Source organism: Diplotaxodon limnothrissa, linkage group LG22 (assembly GCF_057381915.1).
Source record: "Diplotaxodon limnothrissa isolate DT_005_m linkage group LG22, D_limnothrissa_male_GT1.1, whole genome shotgun sequence".
NCBI lineage: Eukaryota > Metazoa > Chordata > Actinopteri > Cichliformes > Cichlidae > Diplotaxodon > Diplotaxodon limnothrissa.
In genome coordinates, this window is record NC_140616.1 from 5903663 (window position 1) to 5924228 (window position 20566).

At 42.9% G+C, this 20566-nt stretch overlaps 3 protein-coding genes across 4 annotated transcripts in view; 1 reads left to right on the forward strand and 2 right to left on the reverse strand.

Moving 5' to 3' along the window:
* Window positions 1-12025, forward strand: part of col11a2 (collagen, type XI, alpha 2) — a 39420-nt gene extending 27395 nt beyond the window's left edge. The window contains exons 25-65 of the mRNA XM_085346780.1: window positions 607-660; window positions 758-802; window positions 961-1014; window positions 1125-1169; window positions 1335-1388; window positions 1580-1687; window positions 2085-2138; window positions 2227-2280; window positions 2407-2451; window positions 2655-2708; window positions 2991-3035; window positions 3139-3192; window positions 3336-3389; window positions 3795-3848; window positions 4013-4210; window positions 4330-4383; window positions 4669-4776; window positions 4864-4971; window positions 5113-5166; window positions 5293-5346; window positions 5570-5677; window positions 5811-5864; window positions 5966-6019; window positions 6202-6255; window positions 6339-6392; window positions 6507-6614; window positions 6720-6773; window positions 6939-6992; window positions 7212-7265; window positions 7667-7720; window positions 7961-8068; window positions 8196-8249; window positions 8397-8558; window positions 8658-8711; window positions 8820-8855; window positions 8953-9006; window positions 9088-9373; window positions 9524-9633; window positions 9941-10009; window positions 10163-10399; window positions 11879-12025. Coding sequence (XP_085202906.1) covers window positions 607-660; window positions 758-802; window positions 961-1014; window positions 1125-1169; window positions 1335-1388; window positions 1580-1687; window positions 2085-2138; window positions 2227-2280; window positions 2407-2451; window positions 2655-2708; window positions 2991-3035; window positions 3139-3192; window positions 3336-3389; window positions 3795-3848; window positions 4013-4210; window positions 4330-4383; window positions 4669-4776; window positions 4864-4971; window positions 5113-5166; window positions 5293-5346; window positions 5570-5677; window positions 5811-5864; window positions 5966-6019; window positions 6202-6255; window positions 6339-6392; window positions 6507-6614; window positions 6720-6773; window positions 6939-6992; window positions 7212-7265; window positions 7667-7720; window positions 7961-8068; window positions 8196-8249; window positions 8397-8558; window positions 8658-8711; window positions 8820-8855; window positions 8953-9006; window positions 9088-9373; window positions 9524-9633; window positions 9941-10009; window positions 10163-10399; window positions 11879-12025 — 3315 coding nt within the window. The remainder of the gene's footprint in view (window positions 1-606; window positions 661-757; window positions 803-960; window positions 1015-1124; window positions 1170-1334; window positions 1389-1579; window positions 1688-2084; window positions 2139-2226; window positions 2281-2406; window positions 2452-2654; window positions 2709-2990; window positions 3036-3138; window positions 3193-3335; window positions 3390-3794; window positions 3849-4012; window positions 4211-4329; window positions 4384-4668; window positions 4777-4863; window positions 4972-5112; window positions 5167-5292; window positions 5347-5569; window positions 5678-5810; window positions 5865-5965; window positions 6020-6201; window positions 6256-6338; window positions 6393-6506; window positions 6615-6719; window positions 6774-6938; window positions 6993-7211; window positions 7266-7666; window positions 7721-7960; window positions 8069-8195; window positions 8250-8396; window positions 8559-8657; window positions 8712-8819; window positions 8856-8952; window positions 9007-9087; window positions 9374-9523; window positions 9634-9940; window positions 10010-10162; window positions 10400-11878) is intronic.
* LOC146609264 (class I histocompatibility antigen, F10 alpha chain-like) overlaps window positions 1-20566 on the reverse strand; it is a 217268-nt gene that overhangs the window by 108362 nt on the left and 88340 nt on the right. The gene's annotated exons all lie outside the window — the stretch shown is intronic.
* On the reverse strand, window positions 12961-19334 carry hsd17b8 (hydroxysteroid (17-beta) dehydrogenase 8). Of its 2 annotated transcripts, none has more exons than XM_085346781.1 (9): window positions 19277-19334; window positions 18164-18366; window positions 17971-18087; window positions 17656-17751; window positions 16798-16883; window positions 16639-16723; window positions 16341-16383; window positions 15601-15675; window positions 12961-13112 (listed from the first exon to the last, which is right to left on the reverse strand). In XM_085346781.1, exons 1-9 carry the CDS (start codon window positions 19320-19322, stop codon window positions 12994-12996), a joined length of 870 nt encoding a protein of 289 aa, XP_085202907.1. In that variant the 5' UTR covers window positions 19323-19334; the 3' UTR covers window positions 12961-12993. The 2 variants fall into 2 exon arrangements, with proteins under 2 accessions (XP_085202907.1, XP_085202908.1); XM_085346782.1 differs by lacking the exon at window positions 12961-13112 and adding an exon at window positions 15454-15507.

Sequence of the window (20566 nt, forward strand, 5' to 3'; positions counted from 1 at the left end):
AAACAAAGAGAGTAGGATGTGCTGTTGTCAGGAAGAGATCTTTAAACACCTGTTACAGCAGGAGTCTGTGGGATGTTTAAGAATTATAGTAACCAATCAAATTCACACATCTCACAAAGGTGAAAATATGATGGTTGTTGTCAGAGATGACGATCTTATGCTATTCCACTTAAAAATGAATCTTCTAAATTAAGTTTGATATGAAGTGCAGGGTTTACCTCATGCACACACAGTACAGCACACAGCTGCCTGCATGAAGACTGCAGTCACTCTCATATAACCCGACAACCACATACAGCTGTGACCCACAGACACTCCAGCTGTGACAGTGACAGCATGAATATCTCTGAAACTAAAGTGAAATTGTGCAGCCTTACCTCATTCACATCGACACTTTCCCCACCGAGCAGTGGAATCAGCACTCTGAGTCTCATAGAATAACACTCGTTCTCTGTATCAGTGCACTTTTCTCTCGCTCACACTTCAACCATGTGAGTCTGTCGTACTCGTCAGTGACGAAGCAGAAAAGTGTGCTTCATGCAGATATGAGGCGTTTCAAATAAGGAGCATTTATTGACCTTATATACACTTTGTCTCCTTCTCCAGGGTCCCACAGGAAAACCAGGTCTCCCAGGAATGCCTGGAGCTGATGGGCCTCCTGTATGTTTGTCTTTCTTTATATCGTTTATTAAGTTGAACCACCTAAAGCTGGGTGATGTCGTTTCTAAGCCTTAAACTCTCTGTTTTCATGTCACAGGGTCACCCAGGAAAGGAGGGGCCTCCTGGCACCAAGGGAAACCATGTGGGTGCCATAACTCCATCACTTTATATTACTTCATTCATATTACTATTATTATCCATCCTAACAGGAGACCTGTAACCTCTGTTAGGTTTGTCCTTGTGGTCGTAGTTACCACAGTGTGTGTGTTGTGCTGTAAACCTGCTTTCTTTGGTCTGCAGGGTCCTAACGGTCCTCAGGGAGCTATCGGCTATCCTGGTCCTCGGGGCGTCAAGGTCACTGCACTTAATTTTTAATGTGTCGTAAAACAAATTAGCAAAGAAAATTTTTAAATGTGATTTATTAGAATGCAAATGATTTGATTATGAAATTGTTGTGATCACAGGGAGAACAAGGCATCCGCGGCCTGAAAGGCCAGAAAGGAGAGAAGGTAAATGAATAAATATCACATTTACACAATAACATCGTGTTAATGTGCACATCTGGTGATTAAAAAAGGAAAACGGAGATATCATGTGACTGCATTTTATAATTAAAAACAAGGTTGGTGTCATGTACATCTATTCATTGTGTTTTTATTTGTTTTTGTTGCCAGGGAGAAGACGGCTTCCCGGGAATTAAAGGAGATTTCGGTGTCAAGGGAGAGAGGGTAAAGTGTGAATAATGAAGCAGCTGATTGGTCAGTTGGCTGGTTCTTTAATGTAACACTAGATGGCTGAATGAAGGACTGGATGGTCCAGATTTTTAATCTAACCCATGTTAATATTTGCTCTGAGTTATTGCTTTGTGTACAGCACAGATTTAATCTCACAGCTGTGTTTCCACTCTGATCTCTTACAGGGAGAGATTGGAGTATCAGGGCCCAGAGGAGAGGACGGCCCGGAGGGGCCAAAGGGTCGTGTTGGACCCCCCGGTGAGGTTGGAGCTATTGGACTGATTGGTGAGAAGGTATGAACTGTTTCATTACAGCAAGACTGCATAAAAGTAATTATTTTTTATTATTCAGACCATCATTTAATACTTTTATGCAGTCTTGTGTAAGAATTATATTTCACCTGTACCTGGGATCTGAAACAAGTATTTATTTGAATTTTTCTAAATATTTGAGGAGTTTTTTATGTTTTATTGATGTGAATTTCTCCATTAAACCTGACATTTAACTTTATAACATGAACTTTATTACAAGATAATGTGACTGTTACACCTGTGCATCATGTTGAGTGCTTCTCAGGTTTCTCACCTACATGCCAGCATTAATCAGTCATAACCAGCTGGTTTGTAGTGGAGCAGGTTAGAAAACGCAGTCACACCTGCTGTGATGAATGACGTCATCGTTTGTTTCCAGGGTAAACTCGGTGTACCTGGAGTTCCTGGATATCCTGGAAGACAAGGACCAAAGGTAAGAGAAGCACAAGCCTTTCATTAGCACTGAATCAGTGGTTGATCCTGATGGAACAGCTGATCCTGACATGTTGGTTTATTTTTAGGGATCTCTTGGATTCCCAGGATTCCCTGGTTCAAACGGCGAGAAGGGAACAAGGGTAAGACGACGTCTCTGTGGAAGACTCAGACATTTAAACCTAACAAGGATAAAGTTTCTCAGGTTATAACAAAAGTTCTAATGTTAACTAATGTTTAATGTTAACTGTCTGTCTGATTCTCTTCAGGGTACTTCCGGCAAACCAGGTCCGAGAGGACAGAGAGGCCCGACGGTACTTTTTCTGTTTATTATGCTCAGGGTTTAGAAGCTGCTCTGCTCACAGCGTTAAAGAATAACCTATCAGTACATCACCCATCATCAGTGTAACCTCTGGTGATCAGCAGAAACACAGTTTTCAGAGTTGTTTAATTGTTGCTTCATATGATTTGAGTGTATCGTAGTAACTTAACTATACGTGCTGTTTTTGACCATCAGGGCCCCCGAGGGCAAAGAGGGCCGAGGGGGGCCACGGGGAAACCAGGAGCAAAGGTTCGTCTGCACACCTGAAACAAACTGCCCACACTGTGATTTACTGATGAATCCTGTTTTCACTTCATATTTTACATGAATGTGTGAAAGAAATTACTCGTATCTCATCTTTATATAAATATTTGAACAAAAAAGTCAGAGCTGGATTTTTTTAAACAAGACTTGCCTAAAAACCCTCGATGCCATTTACATTTATTGCTTTTGATTTTTGCCTGTAAATAATTTAAATAAAGAAAAGAAGAGTTTGTATTTAATTCATTCTTCTTTTATTGCTCCTGTCAGGGAACCTCAGGAAGTGATGGACCTCATGGTCCTCTTGGAGAGAGGGTGAGTGTTGAAGTTCACAGAAGTGTGTCCTGCTTGGAAAAACTTACTTTTAAATTTGAGTCAAATATTTAATGTTCTTACTTTACCACATGTGATTTCTCAGGGATTGCCAGGACCTCAGGGAGCCAATGGTTTCCCCGGACCAAAGGGACCTCCTGTAAGTAAACGTTTTCATTTACGGTTCCTCACAGACTGATTTTAGTAATGATACAAATTCAGGGTGATATCACTGAGCTATTAATAAAAAAAAATGAGGTACTTTGTACAGTTTGATAAAATTGGTTTATTGTTTTATTACAGGGACCACCAGGAAAGGATGGCCTGCCAGGACATCCCGGACAGAGAGGAGAAGTTGTAAGTTAAATTTGTATTTTTTATTAATTTATTTATTTATTTTTCTTTCTTAGAGGTGCCTCCACCTGAGCTCACTGAGTGGAGCAGGTGGCCCATAGGCCTTAATCCATAGATGTGGGTTTTAATCCAGACCACTGACTGCATGTCTTCCTCCCAGCTTTGCTGTCTTCTGTCTGTCTGAAGTAGTGATCTGTGAAATTTAATGCACAGAGATGCTTGAATCTGTATTTATGGAGAAGAATTATTTGTGTTTTGTGTCAAATAAACAAAAAAGTCATCACAGCAGATTTTTCTTCATCTCAGTCACAGACTGTGATGATGGTTGTGAGTGGACACGTCTTTGCCTTTCAGATCGGAGCGTCTGTGTTTTCTAGATAAACTGTTAACTGAGTTTGTGTCTTGCAGGGTTTCCAAGGTAAAATGGGTCCACCTGGGCCTCCTGGAGTTGTTGGACCTCAGGTGAGTTCATTCATCGTGGTGCACATACTGTTACTGCTACAGTAAATCACATCACGAGCCAACTTACACACTTCACTTCTCCATATTCACACCCTGCTGCTTTGCATTCTTCCTTCCATCATTGCTTTCTTCTTCTCTCAACCCTCTCCATGTCCATCTTCCAGGGCCCATCAGGAGAGACCGGCCCCATGGGCGAGCGTGGCCATCCCGGACCTCTAGGTCCACCTGGTGAGCAGGGGCTTCCTGGTCCCTCAGGGAAAGAGGGCACCAAGGGGGACCCTGGACCCACAGGACGGCCTGGAAAAGATGGTCCTCCAGGACTGAGAGGCTTCCCAGGAGAGAGAGGACTTCCTGGAACCCCTGTGAGTATAAATGATCCAGCATATGTCATCAAGCCAGGATCCAGGTGTTTAAGAAACATTTCTTATCTCAGTCATTAGAATAAGAGTCCTGATTATTCCTGCATGGTCATTTCTTCCAGGGTGGTGGAGGACTGAAGGGAGGCGAAGGACCTGCTGGACCTCCTGGACCTGCTGTAGGTTTCTGTTCATATTAAAAAACAACTCATTTAAAGAAATGTTCATAGTGCAGAAATAATGGATGCAAGTCTGGATCTTTCAGTTAAGTGAGGAGAACAGAACGTACTCTGAGTTTGGATGTTAACCATCATTGTATTTGTTTAATTTTTCAAGTCTCTCACTAGGAGATAGAAATCTTTTAAAAACTTTTAAAATCTGTTACTTATTCTTCCAACTTAAGAATGAATTATTCACTTAATGAAAACCTGCTGTGGTTGGTGCTGACCTCATGTATTTCTTAGGGGTCTCCTGGTGAGCGGGGACCAGCTGGTACTGCTGGACCCATCGGACCTCCTGGCAGACCAGGCCCTCAGGGCCCACCTGGACCAGCTGGAGAGAAGGGAGTCCCTGTGAGTCTTCCGGATGTGTTAATCAAATTTAGTCTGTCCAGCTAATGATGAAAATCAATTATTGATTTCTCTCTTTCTCCTGCTCAGGGTGAGAAAGGGCCCATTGGCCCAGCAGGTCGGGACGGAGTGCAGGGTCCTGTGGGTCTGCCCGGCCCTGCTGGAACAGCTGGAGTTCCTGGCGAGGACGGAGACAAGGCCAGTAACTCTAAGTAACAGAGATCACACCTTAGCTTAAGATTCTTGGAAAGCTGCAGGGTGAATGTTTCACCTCAGAAGGTGTCAAGAGTCAAAATAGCTCAGAGCGTAAAATAAAATGAATTTTATTTATTGTTTCAGGGTGAGGTTGGAGAGCCTGGGCAGAAGGGTGCCAAAGGAGCCAAAGGAGAGCATGTGAGTGACTTAAATCAGAGATTAATATTTACCTCTGATGGTAACGATCAGGATCTAATAATGCTGTTTCTCCCCTAATGATTGTTGTTTCTCTGTGTTCATGTGCTTGTTTCTGGTTATTTGCAGGGTCCTCCTGGTCCACCCGGGCCGCTCGGTCCTGTAGGTCAGCCTGGTCCAGCTGTGAGTAGAAACTCTTTTTTATTTCAAGTGCATGCATTTGATGATAGCTGCAGTTTTTACTTTACAGATTTGATAAAGGTCTTGTTAAAATGAAAATGTAGTTATGTGATGAATATACAAGATTATTCCAGATTTTAGTTTAGATCCATCCAGTCAGGAGAACAGCACATTAACTGTTCTTATGTCCTGCTTTTGTCCTTGTTCTTCTTCTTCTGTGGTGCAGGGTGCTGATGGAGATCTTGGACCGAGGGGGCAGCAGGGTCCTTTCGGAGCTAAAGGTGATGAGGGAACCCGAGGCTTCCCAGGAGCCCCAGGTCCCATCGGACTCCAGGTAAAAACCTTAAAATGTCAAAAAGCAGCAACACTTCCTTTCTTTGCGTTGGATTTGATGTAAATACTCGTGCAGTTCGAGCATCGCTCTTGTGCAAAGCTCCTAATCCAGAACTTTGACCTTTGCTCTGCAGGGACTGCCAGGACCATCTGGGGAGAAAGGAGAGACGGGAGATGTTGGACCTATGGTGAGTTTCACAAACACATGAATATTGTAATAACTGGTAATGACGTATGCAACAAAATAAATAACATGATGATAATAACCAAATCCTCTTTATGTTTCCAGGGTCCTCCAGGCCCTCCAGGACCCCGTGGCCCTGCTGGACCCAGCGGAGCTGACGTGAGTTTTTGGAGCTTTTACTGAACCTCTGTGAAACTCGCTCCTTTTCCATCAAGTTAATTTTAGCAGATTAAATTCTCATGAAACTCATGTTCAGGGTTAATTAAAGTAGATTATCTGATACTTTTTCCTCCGAGTAACTGTTGATGGAAATTATTTGATCAGTTTTTGTCTGTTTTCAGGGTCCTCAAGGTCCTCCTGGTGGTATTGGTAATCCTGGGGCTGTTGGAGAGAAGGTGCAGTACTGAAGGAATATTTTTACAGCTTTGTGTCCAAAAACAGAAAAACTGGATTAAAATATGTGATATTTGTTCCACAGGGAGAGCCCGGTGAGGCCGGACCACCTGGAATCGTAGGAGAGGCTGGAAAGAAGGTGAACGATGTGATCTTAATGCTTTTTTGAGCCGATGCATCAGGAGGTCATGCTGTCGCTGATATCTAAATATCATCCATGAGCAAACAAAGAGGTCTGTACTTCTGTGGACAGGGTCCTCGTGGAGAGCGCGGAGAGAAGGGAGAGGCGGGCCAACCTGGAACTGCTGGACCTGCCGGAGGACGAGGAGGACCAGGAGACGACGGGCCCAAAGGAAACCCAGTATGAGAACCGGACACACCAGAACATACACAGACTGCCGCACAGATCAGTGAGCACCGATCTCTTTACTGTGTTTAATCATTGATCTTTTTGTATTAATTTCAGGGTCCTGTTGGTTTCCCTGGTGATCCCGGCCCCCCTGGTGAGGTTGGACCCAGAGTAAGTGTCGTTTTTGAATGATTCACGTTTATTTATTTGCAGAGATGTTAAATGTGGCTCCACAGCTGCCGACAGTTCAGTTCAGCCTCTTCACTGCACGTTTGAGCTTCGTGCTGAACCGAACAACCCAAAGAAAACCTCTGACATCATCGTCTTTGTTTTTAGGGCCAGGATGGTGCTAAGGGAGAGAGAGGAGAGGACGGAGAAGCAGGAGAACCTGTGAGTAAAAAAGATGCAGCGATGCAGAAATGAAGGATTAGAAATGATCCAGCTCCTCACCCATATGGAAAAGAAATAGTAAAAACTTATAAAATACTCATGAAAGTGGCCACTTTCTCATTACTTTCATATATTGTTTTAGTAAATATCCAAAACAGACAAGTTTCATTTATATAATTTTTCAAGGGATCAATCTTTTCATTCTGCCTCCTATCGCAGGGCACGCCCGGACCTCCTGGTGAGAACGGACCTCCTGGACCCCCAGGAAAGAGGGTAAGATCACTCAGTCTGATGGCAACCTGCTGCTGTGAAAAATCACTTAAGTAGCAAGTTTTTCATGCAGCCAATATTTTTTTTAATGCTTCCAGCTTTTGAAAAAGGGTGAAAACAATCACAGAGTTTTGCAGTTTGACATTTTATTTACCTGAGCATATAAGGTTGTGTTTACTGACCAGTCATGTTTAGAGTATCATCACCCAAACACCCAACCTGAGCGCAGCATCCTGGACACCATCAAACATTTATTCTGTTTCTTTCCTGCAGTCGTATTTAAATGGCCTCTATGTAAAATACAATTCATTCCTATGATTTAGTGAAAGCTTATTAACTTTGAAGGAATACAGTATTTTATCACTTGTGTTCACTGATGCACTGTTACCTCATTTACATGTCAGGGTCCTGCTGGTGCAAGAGGAGCAGAGGGACGTCAGGGAGAGAAGGGAACCAAGGTGAGTCCTTCAGTTACTAAATGATCTGCACAGATCACAGTGAGTAAAAGCTCTCAGATGATAAGACAAAACTATGTTTACATCTGATTACTGACCCTTTATTTCTAATAATGATTCTACAATAAATGATTAACTCTGTTTTTCTCAGATTCTTATCAATCTTATTTTTGTGATGCATAACTTTTACTGATGCAAAGAAGGAATCTTTGAATCGCGTTTCTTTGGCGTCACCCTTCACAGGGAGATCCAGGTGCAGTCGGTCCCCCAGGAAAGACGGGTCCTGTCGGCCCTCAGGGTCAACCAGGAAAACCAGGAACCGAAGGTCTTCGAGGACTCCCAGGATCAGTGGTCAGTTCAGTGTATCAGTCATTTTTGGGTTTATTCAAACAGCAACTAAACAAATTCACTGTGTGTGACACTTGTTGTTTGATGTGTTGCTGTTCACTCACTAAGTGTGTTAATAATTGTGTTTCAGGGTGGACAAGGATTACCAGGAGCTGCTGGAGAGAAAGGACCGCCTGGACCTTTGGTAAGAGCAAACACAAAGTTTGCACTTGATGCTCCGTCACGCTGCACTTTGCTCCTGCTGCCTTCTTTAATCCTCCATCTTTCCTCTTCTCGTCTGTCCTCCTGCTTTCGTCCTCTTCTTTTCTTTTCTCTGCTTCTCCTCCTGCAGGGACCGCCTGGTTTGCCCGGCCTGCGTGGAGACCCCGGAGCCAAGGGAGAGAAGGGTCACCAAGGTCTTATCGGTCTCATCGGACCTCCGGGAGAGCAGGGAGAGAAGGGAGACCGAGGCCTTCCTGGGCCTCAGGGATCCTCTGGACCCAAAGGAGAGACCGTAAGTTTGACCTCTGTCACACGATGAAGAGCAGGCAGTGAAACCTTTATTTTATTTGACTCTTTTTTATGGAAATGATTCTCATGTCTTGTAACACAGGGACTTCCTGGAGGCACCGGACCCCTCGGCCCTGCTGGTCCTCCTGGTCTTCCTGTAAGTATTTGTGCTGTTTTATTTCAGGAACATGACGTCATTCTTCCTCCTCCTGCTCCTCAAACCTGTCATTGAAGCCGTTTTATTAAAGTCTGACATCTTTTCCAGGGTCCTCAAGGTATCAAAGGAGCTAAGGGTTCATCTGTGAGTAACCACGCTAACATGAGTGCAGTGTCAGTAAAATTCAAAGATGAATCGATGTGATGATGTAATGCTTCTTTCCTTTTCCTGCTGGATTTAGGGAGGAGCTGGACCAAAGGGAGAAAAAGGAGTACAAGGACCTCCTGGACCTCCTGTTAGTACTCCACCTTTCTTCATTTAAATCTTCTCCATGTGCTCTCTGAACTGCAGTTAATGATGTAAACTTGCTTCCCAGGGCCCACCTGGTGAGGTCATTCAGCCGCTGCCCATCCAGAGGAGTCCCAAGTCCAAACGCTCCATCGATGCCAGCCAGCTGGCGCCGGAGTTTGACCCTGACATGCCGGCATCTGACACCGCCGGCACAGAGTTCCTGATGGGCAGCGAAGGCATGGAGGAGATCTTTGGCTCTCTCAACTCCCTCCGTCAAGAGATCGAGACGATGCGTTTCCCTATGGGCACTCAGGACAGCCCCGCGCGCACCTGCCAGGACCTGAACCTCAGCCAGCCCGACCTCAAAGACGGTAACGGAAACAAACCACAAAACCCAAAACAAACCTGGCAGCTGATCCTGGCACTTATATCAGTACCAGGACGATGATGAATGAACATCTTTAAGAGTCAAAGTCAGACTTTTACATTTTCCCACCTCTTTTCTCTGTCGCCCCCTGCAGGAGAGTACTGGATCGACCCCAATCAGGGCTGCTCCAGAGACTCCTTCAAGGTCTTCTGTAACTTTAGTGCTGGAGAGACGTGTTTGTACCCGAGCAAGGACGTCAACACGGTCAGTCCAGCAATCTGGAAAAAACAACAACTCTGCCAAAAAACATTATTATTAACTAAACTCATAATAATTTGGTTAAATCAACATGTTTGGGTTCCCGAAGCGTTTGTGGTGGTTTCTATTTTCTCATTTTATCTAAGAAAAAAAAAATATTTAACATTTATAACAAAACTAAGATGTCAGAGCAGTAATGTTGAGGAAATTTGCCGCCCAGGTTTAAAAAAAGGTGTTTTTATCTGTCTGTGTGAAAACAGAGTTTAAATGAAACTTTAACTACAATGTGTGACGTGGATCATTGTGGTCACAGGTGGAGATGAGCTCCTGGGACAAAGAGACTCCAGGATCGTGGTACAGTCAGTTTTCCACTGGTAGTAAGGTTAGTAATTAAGTTTAATAGTTTAGTTCTTGACATGTTTAACCTTCTTTCCCTCGTTTGTTTGCATCCTTACACTCATCTTACACTTTTCCTCCTTGCTGCTTGTTGTCTTATCATTAAATCCTCTCCTCTCCTTTCTCATCCTCCTCCCAGTTCTCCTACGTCGACTCCAACGGTGATCCCGTGGGCGTGGTCCAGCTGGGCTTCCTGCGCCTCTTGAGCGTCCAGGCCCGTCAGAACCTCACCTACCACTGCCACCGCTCCGTGGCCTGGGCCGACCAAAGCGCCGAGAACAACTACCAAAGGGCGCTGCACTTCCTGGGTGCCAACGACGAGGAGCTGAGCTATGAGACCAACCCGTACATCAAAGCCGTGATCGATGGCTGCTCTGTGAGTTCACACACATAAAACTACATCCAGACCTGTTAAAGGCTCCGTGTCACTGAAGGTGATGAGGAGCTGTCACATCTTTCCTCTGGACCATCGTAACCATGTATGATGGACCAGAGTTAGTCTGACCCTCATCCAGTCCTAGTAAATTAAGCTGCCTCTTTTTCTGTGATGTTGCAGTCACATTAGACAAAACAGTGTTTTTAAATGATTGCGATCTCATTACCTTGGAAATGGTTGCTTTGCAGACAGAGAGCAGGTCTACGACAACTCACAGTCAGTTGAAAACTTCTGTGCAACTTTGGTGCTGCTATAGTTTTTTTAGGACTTTTTAGCACCACTACTTTGATCTTGTCCAGTTTCCTCAGATTTTTTAAGGACACACTGCACAGCATGCTGAGATATGTTTTCAACTAGTCGCTCTTTGGGAATCACAAAATACGATTTTCTGTCTGTTAAAGTGTGTCATTTTTTTAATTTTTCATAGATTCAGCCAAAGAAATGGAACAAACTGCTTAGAGTTGTCTGTTTTCTGTAGACAGAACACTGATTCATGCTGAGTCAGGTGCCTTTTTTATTCTCGATTGAATGTTTAACTGGTTTAACACCGATCTATGAACTCTGACCTGTTCCCTCTGAAAATGCTCAGGTACAAGGATGAACTGAAAGTAATGAAAAAGTAGACGATGTGCAAAGAAAAACTTTGACCACTTAAAAAAATGTAAAGATAGTCTGACTCCAAGCGAGACAAACATGAAGAAATAAGAGCAGACTCGAGACTTTTGCATAGTTTAAACCAGAAATGCAACCAGATAAGTCGAGTCTGCTGTTTGCAAAGAAACACAAAACAGACGAGCTGTGCTCATCGATGCAGACTGACTCAGGTTAATTGCAGCATCTGGGCAAATTGTGTTTGTAGATGAACAAAAATTATTGGCAAACCTTCACCAATCTGTCTGAGAGTGACTGCAGTCGGTCTAAGTTGGACTGTGATTGGTTGGAGACAGTTCGCCTTACACCAGGCGGTCGCCTTGAGATCAAAAACATTCATTCATAAGTTGAGAGCAGCCGCTTTTTTACTTATTGTCACAAACAGGTTGGAGTTTTATGTCGTGTGACTGAGCTGTTGGAGAAGCACGAGAGTTTAACCCCACACTGTGTCACGTTCCTCATCAATAACAGACAGTTTTCATTTTATGGGATCTTTGGGGTTGATTTAAATTTGAGAACGATCACTAATTACACTATGATGACAAACGGTTTCACATGTAGCTGCAAAACACAAGAGGAACATTTAGAGGATTTTATGAAGTGTTTAGCTGTTTGTTTTTGAGCGGGTACAACGGGAGAGTTTGTTTTACATAAAGAGAAGAACCACGTCTGCTCTAACTTCAGCCTAATGTGCCAACTTACACAAACTTTATAAACCTTTTTCATTTTGTGGTTTCCTGACGTGTGTGTCTCTGTGTCTCTCCTCAGTATCGTAAGGGCTTCGACAGGACGGTCCTGGAGATCAGCACGCCACAGCTGGAGCATCTTCCTCTGCGGGATATCAAGGTGTCAGACTTTGGGGAGAAAAACCAGCAGTTTGGTTTTGAAGTGGGACCTGTTTGTTTCCAAGCCTAAGAACACAAACACACACAATACATGCAAACACACACACACTTAGAGACACACTTATATATGAAAAAAACATTCATGCCCAGTAATTTGTAAATTAATTTGTAAATGATATAAAACACACACACACACACACACTTACATATACATGCAGTTGTTGTGAGACAAACACGCGCTCACAGTAAAGTGCGTGCCCGGGGAAACCAACATCTTCCCAACAATTAATGGACGTCACAAAAACAAAAAAAAGAGGAGAGAAATCTGAAAAACTCGCGGAGAGGAGACCTTCGACCCGCCGCGCGAGACGAAGATAAAGCCAGGAGGGAGCGTTCTTCAACATAAAACAGTGTTTTCTTTAACGTCACCGACCTGAGAGCGAGCCGGCAACCTGAGGTCTGATGCCCCTCTACCTCCCCATCCAACATCTCCTCCCAGAAACGGGTCACACTCATTCCCACTTCTCTAATCTACATTCACTCTGCAGGCAGCATGACTGACGGTCGTTCAGGCTGTGAGAGGCTCCCGTGCAGCCGCCTTTATCTGTGATGCAGTTAAAATCACATGAAAGCAAAACAGGAGACAAACGTGAGCATAAAAGAACAGCCAGAGGTCAGAAACGTTCCCCTGAGCTGTAGATGAGGCTCTTTGTGAGGTCATCAGGGGCGACTCTTCAGCCATGCTGTTTACAGAGTAACATTCAGATCTTTTTACACTTTAAGGAACCAAAGAATTAACGACACCGGCAGAAACACAGGGAACTGAGCACCGAGGTTAACGTGTGGCGAGGTGCAGGACAATCCCTCCTCCACCCGAGAGGAGCGAGACCGCGCTGAGCCGATGTGATGCATGCACGAGGCAGGAGAGACGTGTGACCAGTGAAATCAAAGCCATTCATTTTGTAAACTGTGCTAAATGCAGTGCTGTTGTATTTGCATGCTGCTGGTGCCTTTTTTTTAAAGACCCGATTCTTTAAATCACTCCTCACCGAGGCCGCTAACACCACGCCGCTCCGGTGTTTGCTGAGTCTGGACTCTTTGTTGTTTTCCATCAGTGTTTAAACATGTCAGAGCTTCAGAGATTCCTCCTGTTTTTCCTGCAGCAGCAAATAAAAATGCACGCTTTTACTGACCTGTGTGGTAAGGTGCTAATTACACAAACGTGTCAAAGGTGTAGTGTCCACTCCGACTCCTTCCTGTAGTCTCTTCTAATTCATGAAGCTTGTACCTGGGGAAGATGTGCATTACATACCATTTGTACAGAAATAGTGATATTCTATTGTATTTATTTAAAACTAACAGGGTGCTTTGAGATTAAAAAAACAAGAACCAACCAATATTTCAGTCACATGTGGTTTGTATTTATTTCCTGCAGCTGACACTTGAAGGTCAAACTCACCGCGGTGCTCCGCCCTGTTCAAACTCCTTTTGTACGGAATAAAAATAAGAATCTGTGGCCACACGTTACTGTAAGATCCCGTCTTAGTGTTTGCATCGACTGTACTGTGCTGTTACATCCTGCTTCCACTGTAATGATTAAACGGTGACTCTCCACCTCTGTCACGTCCCTGTCCTTGCTGCTGTTTCACTTGTTGGCTTTTGCAGGTTTGCAATCGCGGAACAACTTTTTACTTAAAGTCTGCATCGATCTGAGCTGTGATGGTAAAGATACTGAACCACCACGGGGGAGAGAGAGGCTGTGAGAGAGGCAGGGGGGCGAAGGTCGTCCGCCTCCGTGGGATGGAAAGTGAAAAATGATGGGGCGATTTAATTCTGGGGTTCTGGTTTTATTTGTTTGTGCTTTTTTAAATATATATAGCAGGAAACCGGAGGATGGATGACCGAAAAAGCCAAAACCAAAAAAATCTGCCCTCCTCCAGAGAGAATGACCTCAACTATTTGTTTGTTTTTATTGTGTTGAAGCCGTTTCAACATAAAAATATGGTGCTGAAAAAAGAAAAGTATTTTATAATGTCTGTAAGTAATTTTTTAAAATTCTTGTTTCTGTAATATATAATCTTTTTAAAAAGAGCTGCTTGACTCTTGTTTTTCTTCCAAACTGCTGTCATGATTTTACTACACAGGGCCACAAGGTGTCGCTATTTGTCAAAGTACTTGTTCATAGGCAACAACATAGGGAACGATGTCTATTAATAATGTATTTTAAATGCTTTATTATTTAGCAGTTTAAAGAGCTCTACAGGTTTTCTTGGTAATTATGTTTTTATTTCTGTGCGTTTTTTAATTAATTTATCTTCTGGATCAGCTTCATGTTTTGTTTTTTGACTTACTTTAATGTATTTTCCCCAAATCCTTAGTAGCATAATCTGCATTGGTGACAATATTAATTTATTTCTTGGTAATATAACAAAATATCCTTAACTTCAAATTATTTATGTGCTCTCCATTAAATATTTATTATGGTCTACTTTAGTGATTGCTGTTTCTATTTGTTACTAGAAGGTGAAACAGCGACATCTTGTGGCCATTCTGAAATTATGCCCCTGTTTTCCTCTAGATCAGCATCAGTTCGGTTTCATCACTAGTCACAGACTTTTAAAGAACTGGGATTAACTCGTTAACCTCGTTAGCGTAACTTTGTTCTCTGCAAGTAATTATTTCAAAATGCTTTCAGACATTTTATGCGTTTGTGAGTAAAAGACAGGTTGTTGGAGAGCTGCTAGCTTCACTTTTTATAAAGACAAAAACAGAAACCTCAGTTTTTCTTTGCTCGAGTGTTTTGCAGACAGATTTTGGCATCGTTATTGTTTTCTCCTCCTCTCAGCAGCTGTATTTAAACTTCTAAAACCAAGTCAAGCCCAGCTGTGTCACTCAGAGGGGGACGTAATGTGCTGGTACGTCGTCTTTGAGATTATGGGTCCTGTTTCCAAACTCACATGTTTAGCTGAGAAACAGCATCTGCTGAAGACGACTCAAAGTGGAAACTGCTGTGGTTTCAACAATAAAAGACAGAAAAACTGCAGCACAGATGGAGCAAAGATGCTTCCGATTATGAAACAAACAGCCCTGAAAGGCCTGCCAGCACCTCGGCTCGCAGCTCAGAGTTAAACACCTGCAACATCTGAGGACGCTCAGCCTTCAGGTTCAAACTGTGTGTGCTGACCTTTGACCTCCAACAATGTTTTTAAAGCCAGAGTTATTATGTAAACCTTCTCAGAGAAGACAGGAAGCCTGAGGAGGCTCTGGTGGTGATGATGGTGTGGAGACACTAAAAACTCAAAAGCAGCTGGTTCAAATCCCAGCTGTGCCCCAAAAACACACAAACATGTTAAAACTTTTTTAAAGCTTCATTCAGATTCAACATTACATTCTAGTGTTTATTAAGACAACGTGTGACAGGTTCACATCAAAATTACAAAAACATTCACACAATCAAAATCAAGTCAAAAAATAATAATTACGTAGAAACTAGTCTCACAGTCTTCAGTCGGGCGCTCGCCGGACGGCTGATTTAACCCATGAAAAGTCCGCCTGACAAAGAAAGACGAGTCCTGATGTGTTGGTATTCTCGTTAAACTGAAAACATTTGTCATGTGAAATGAAAAGTTTATAGAGAAACTGCACCTGTCACTTCGATGCTGGCTCCGGTGATGTACTGAGAGTCGTCCGAGGCGAGGAAGGCGCAGACATCAGCGACCTCTGGAGGACACAAAGAGCCCATCAGCTGATCTCTTTAATGAATTAACTTTAGTTTGTTTTATGAGGCCATGCAAACGTTCACCTTCATGCCACCAACATTTTCTGAGTTACAGCTGTCAGAGAGCTGGGCTGAAATTATGCATTTTTTAATATGCATTATTTGTTTCAGCATTTTTGAGCCCTCTAAACTTTTGTTTCAGAATTGAAAAACACATTTGTTTGAAAAAGTTCAACTCGTCAATCATTGTTTCCCCGCTGTGAGTGTCACAGTGTCAACTCTGAAACTGCATCATCCTAATGAAGCAGTGTAACAGAAACAGATGTTTGATCTGTTTCTCGTGATTCTCTGAGAAAAACGCAAAAAAGTGCATTTTGTCTGTATTTTGAACGGTTGTTTCACCGCGTGTGACAGTTTCAGTGTGACTCCTGTTTTCTAGCACAGTCCTATTTTAACACTCGTTAAAGTGGCTGATGACTCTAAAATGCAGAAACACTGATGTTCTCATGTTCCATATAGATGTTTGGACAAATCCCACTCATCCAACAGCTTTGTGTTCATTTAAACGCAGCTGGTGTCGGTGTGGCCGGAGCAGAACGACACATCTATGAATCTGATGTCCTGGATGAAGAGTGACAGTGAAAAGCATCAGTGATATGAAACTGACCCGCCGGCTCGCCCATCCTTCCCAGAGGCACCAAGGACTCGATCTGAAACACAAACATGGCTGCAGCTTCACTGAGGAGCAGGAAGTAAATGAATATGTTGGCAGCTTTGTTTCAGTCACAATATTTTTACGAGTTTTTATGATGTTTAACAGCTCGCTGCAGTGATCAGACTCCAGGAAATTGTTTTAAAAAAAGGAAAAAACTAAATTCACGTCACATTCAGCAGATACCTGTTTGTGTGTGTCTGTGTGGATGTCTGTGTGCGTGTGTGCACCTGTGTGTGCGTGCGTGTTGTACCTTGCTAATAACCTTCTCTGGCACTTTATCTGTCATTGGAGTCGTAATGAACCCTGGCAGCACGCAGTTACAGCGAATCCCAAACCTGGAGAGAGAGAGGCGGAGACACAGGTGAGTTTCCGGTCAGCTCATGCGCGTCGCTGCATCACTTTGTTTTACCTGCTGAGCTCTTTGGCAGCGGTCCTTGTTAAACCCTCGACTCCAGCTTTAGAGGCAGCGTAGTTAGCCTGACCGATGTTTCCTACCTGCAAACAACAACCACAACAGACATGAGATAAAGGCCACATAAACCATAAAGGACCCGCAGAGAGAGGAACACCTGCAGTGGTTTTTAAAGCTGCTTCAGGAATACAATATCTTTCATGCATCTTTTACTTTGAAAACTTCAAGGCAACAAAAACTTCAGTAGACATCATCTGCAGGATGATGCACTGCACTTTTACCTGAAGCCAGCACAAACACAAGATCCAATTCTGAGTTGGAGCTTTTATTTACACAAATATATCAATTAAGATGTAAAAATAAAATGTAAATACAATTAATTTTAAACAGATGCGAAGAAACTCAAAGAAAAGTCAAGCAGGAAAATAAACTGACGCTGAAACTGTCGTGACTCGATCGTCTCACAGGACACTGACTGCATCTCGACTAGAGTGGAGCTGCAGGACGAGTCACTGCTGAGACTTCAGTCTGCTGTCAGCTCAGCTTCATTCTCAGAGTAAAAAAATCAGAGTTTTATTAATAATGTGCAGGTTTGGAACCAGAGATATAAACAGGGCAGTTTATACAGACTGTAAACTCAAAGCCTGCCTACAGGTTTATGTTCGGGTGTTTTTTTACTTCTGTGTGTGTAAACAGAATAATGACCAATGAGATTTTTTTTCTGTCTTTAATTATTTTTGTTATTTTATTTTCTCCCTTTAAATTAAACTAAAGAACAAAAATCTCCAACTTTGACTCATTTTTTTATGTTTCTGTACAAAACTGTGACCCAAACCGCGCCTGCTCGTATCTCACCTTTCCCACGATGCTGCCCACAGTAATGATGGATCCTTTGGGCGCTCCACAGGCCACCAGAGCCTGAGCGACCGCCTGAGTGATCAAGAATGAACCCTGGGAGAGAACAATGAAAAATGAATCCTTTCACTCTGATCTAACACAAGATTCAAATATATTTTTACCTGTGAGCTCGAGTGGATTTAATCACTAACAGGAAACAAATAAACAGCCCGTCACTGTTCTGCTGTTCGCATCATTTTAAACTGTGTTCAGTCGTCTCTCGGCCTGCAGTGTGAGATGGAGGAGAAGCTGCCAGGTGTCAGCGCCGCCTACCTTCAGGTTGATCTGGATGACTTTATCAAACTGCTCCTCCTCCATGTTGAGCAGGAAGTCGTCCTGAGTGATGCCGGCTGCGTTCACGCACACCGAGGGAGGCTGGAAGTACCGAGTCTGCAGGAGGAACGAGCTTACGTTAAAGAAGGAGGAGGAGGAAAAGACGAACGCACAGCAGGAGCGTTGTTCTCACCTGCACGCTCGTTACCAGCTTCTTGATGCTCTCTTTAGACGACACGTCCACTACAGCCGCCGTGTGGACCTGCCCTCTGAGGTTGCTCTGCAGACTCCCCAGCGTCTCATTGGCCGACTCCTCGCTGATGTCAGCGACCACCACGGAGGCGCCCTCAGAGGCCAAACGCTGGCACACCGCCCGCCCGATCCCACTGCCTCCACCTGGGTGGGAAGAGAGGAGCGTGAAGTCAGAGCAGGAGCAGAGAGGAGGAAACAGCAGCGTCTGAGGCGTCAGGAGCTCAGGATGTTTCTGAAATGAAAACAAAAGTCCCCACAAAAACATCTGGACTAGAGTTAGTCGAGAAAACACGACTGCAGGGCTCTCAGGTCCGCTCAAAGCTTCCTGCTCTGATTAAACATCCACATTTAATAGTTTAGGAGCTGCTGATGTGCTGCCTGCCTGGAAATGAACGTTTCTGATGTTTGCGTTTCCTGTTTTAAAATGAAAGGTTGCGATTTACTACAAATGACTTAAACACGAGGAGCAAATGACAGGAAACTAACCTGAGCTACAATAAGAAACATTATCTCCACTAAAACACAATATGAACTCACATTTTCTCCACAGGTGAAATTTATTATGCATCAGATGTTGAGCTGGAGCCTAAATTTTAATCTCTTTATAACCTGAAAGCAGCCTAAACTCTGAATAATTAATTAGTGTGCATTAAAAATAATGTATTGTTATCTTTGGGAATATTTGCTAGAGAAACTGACCGGAAGAAGGAGTGGGCTATATGAACGATCCTTTCGCCTTTCCTGTCGTCAGTTTATTCCACGGCAACAATAACCGAGCTGCACAGATGCGTCTAATTATATATGAATCAGCTGCTGCTGAATACTTTGAACAGCTTCACATGATACAAAATAAATCTCCTTAGTCTGAACGTCAGTCTGAAACTTCACAGCTCCTCTGAACTCGCAGAGAAGTTTAATGAAGCGCGAGTTTCCTTCAGCTGCGGAGATAACGGAGAAAACCTCTCCCGGTTTAACGGAGCAAAAACATCTGAGACAAAAAGAAACGGTCGGGTTTATTTCTCTGTGAAGGATCCGTAATAAAACATAAACTAACCGGTGACCAGCGTCAACCTTGAGATGAGCCTTGTGGCAGCCGCCATGACAGTTTGCTGTTGTTGTAGTTTCAGGTTTGTCCATCAGGCGGCGATAAAAAACGATGAAAAAAGGTAAACAGTGTTTAATGTAATGAAAACCCAACATCATCAGTAAAAAAAATAAAAGCCAATACAGGCATTTTATTTTGAAATCGATACCGGTGTTGGGCCAAAAAGTGACCGTCTACCAAAAATGTTGTGTATGTTTTTATGTGTAACGTCTTTACCTAAAATGTCAAATAGACTGTAGTGAACAGGATTTACACAAAACAAATAAATGCCCTGTTTTTAGGCAACTTTATGACTGTATGATTATTGTTTCTACATTATAATCAATCCAAACTTTTGGCCACTTTTATGTTATATTTGTTGTTATTTCACTCTTAACAAAGAAATTTCCTTCATAACATGTTTCACGGATTATAGTCTAACATGTCATTTACAGCTGTTTAAATACCAGCGCAGCCACTGTGGAGCGCCACAGTAAGCGGAAACACGTCACCACCATAGTAGGCAGAAACACGTGACTTGCAAACCGCGCAAGTGGATCGTAAAGGTTGGAACAGAGTCATTCACCGTTAGTAGGAATCAACAAGTCCGCTTACACTGATCATGCGTTACAACATGGGAATATTTAAGTAAGAGAGCTGGAGTCTTTAAACCACATTTTGCATTAAAATATGATTTATTGTTGGCATCAGAGATGGAAAGAAACGAAGTAGAAATACTTTGTTACTGTACTTTAGTAGTAGACTTTTGGGGTATCTGTCCTTTACTTTGCTACTTTTTTGTTTCTACTTTTACTTTACCTTACTTTATACTTTTGTACTTTACGTATGTTTTGGAGCCTGTACTTTTTACTTCCACTTGAGTAAAAACATGAGTCAATACTTTTACTAGAGTCTTTTTAAACAGAGGTATCTATACTTTTACTTGAGTAAAGAAAAATGTGTTCTTTTGACACCTATGTAGCGGTCACTTTCAAATGTATTTGTTTTTTGCTTCTTATTGAACAAATTCACTTCACTACTTTTCACTGTCTGTAACATCAATGTAAATTGTTCCATTTACTGCACATTGCACTTTATTCATGTCTTTTATTGCCCAGTTAGTTAGTTTAGTTAGCCTTTATTAAATTGTATGTCAATACATACAATTTACAAAAGTATCTTGTAAAGTATCTTTTTGTAAAGACTTTTCTCCCCAAATCTATTACATGCAAAGTGTAACGTGTTGTTTCTGCTGAAACC

Coding starts and splice junctions, on each gene's coding strand:
- hsd17b8 (XM_085346781.1), bottom strand. CDS start 19,322: ATGGCGGCTGCCACAAGGCTCATCTCAAGGTTGACGCTGGTCACCG. Junction 18,367..19,276: donor AAGGTTGACGCTGGTCACCG/GTTAGTTTATGT, acceptor CTTCCCACCCAG/GTGGAGGCAGTGGGATCGGG. Junction 15,676..16,340: donor AAGGATGGGCGAGCCGGCGG/GTCAGTTTCATA, acceptor TGTGTCCTCCAG/AGGTCGCTGATGTCTGCGCC.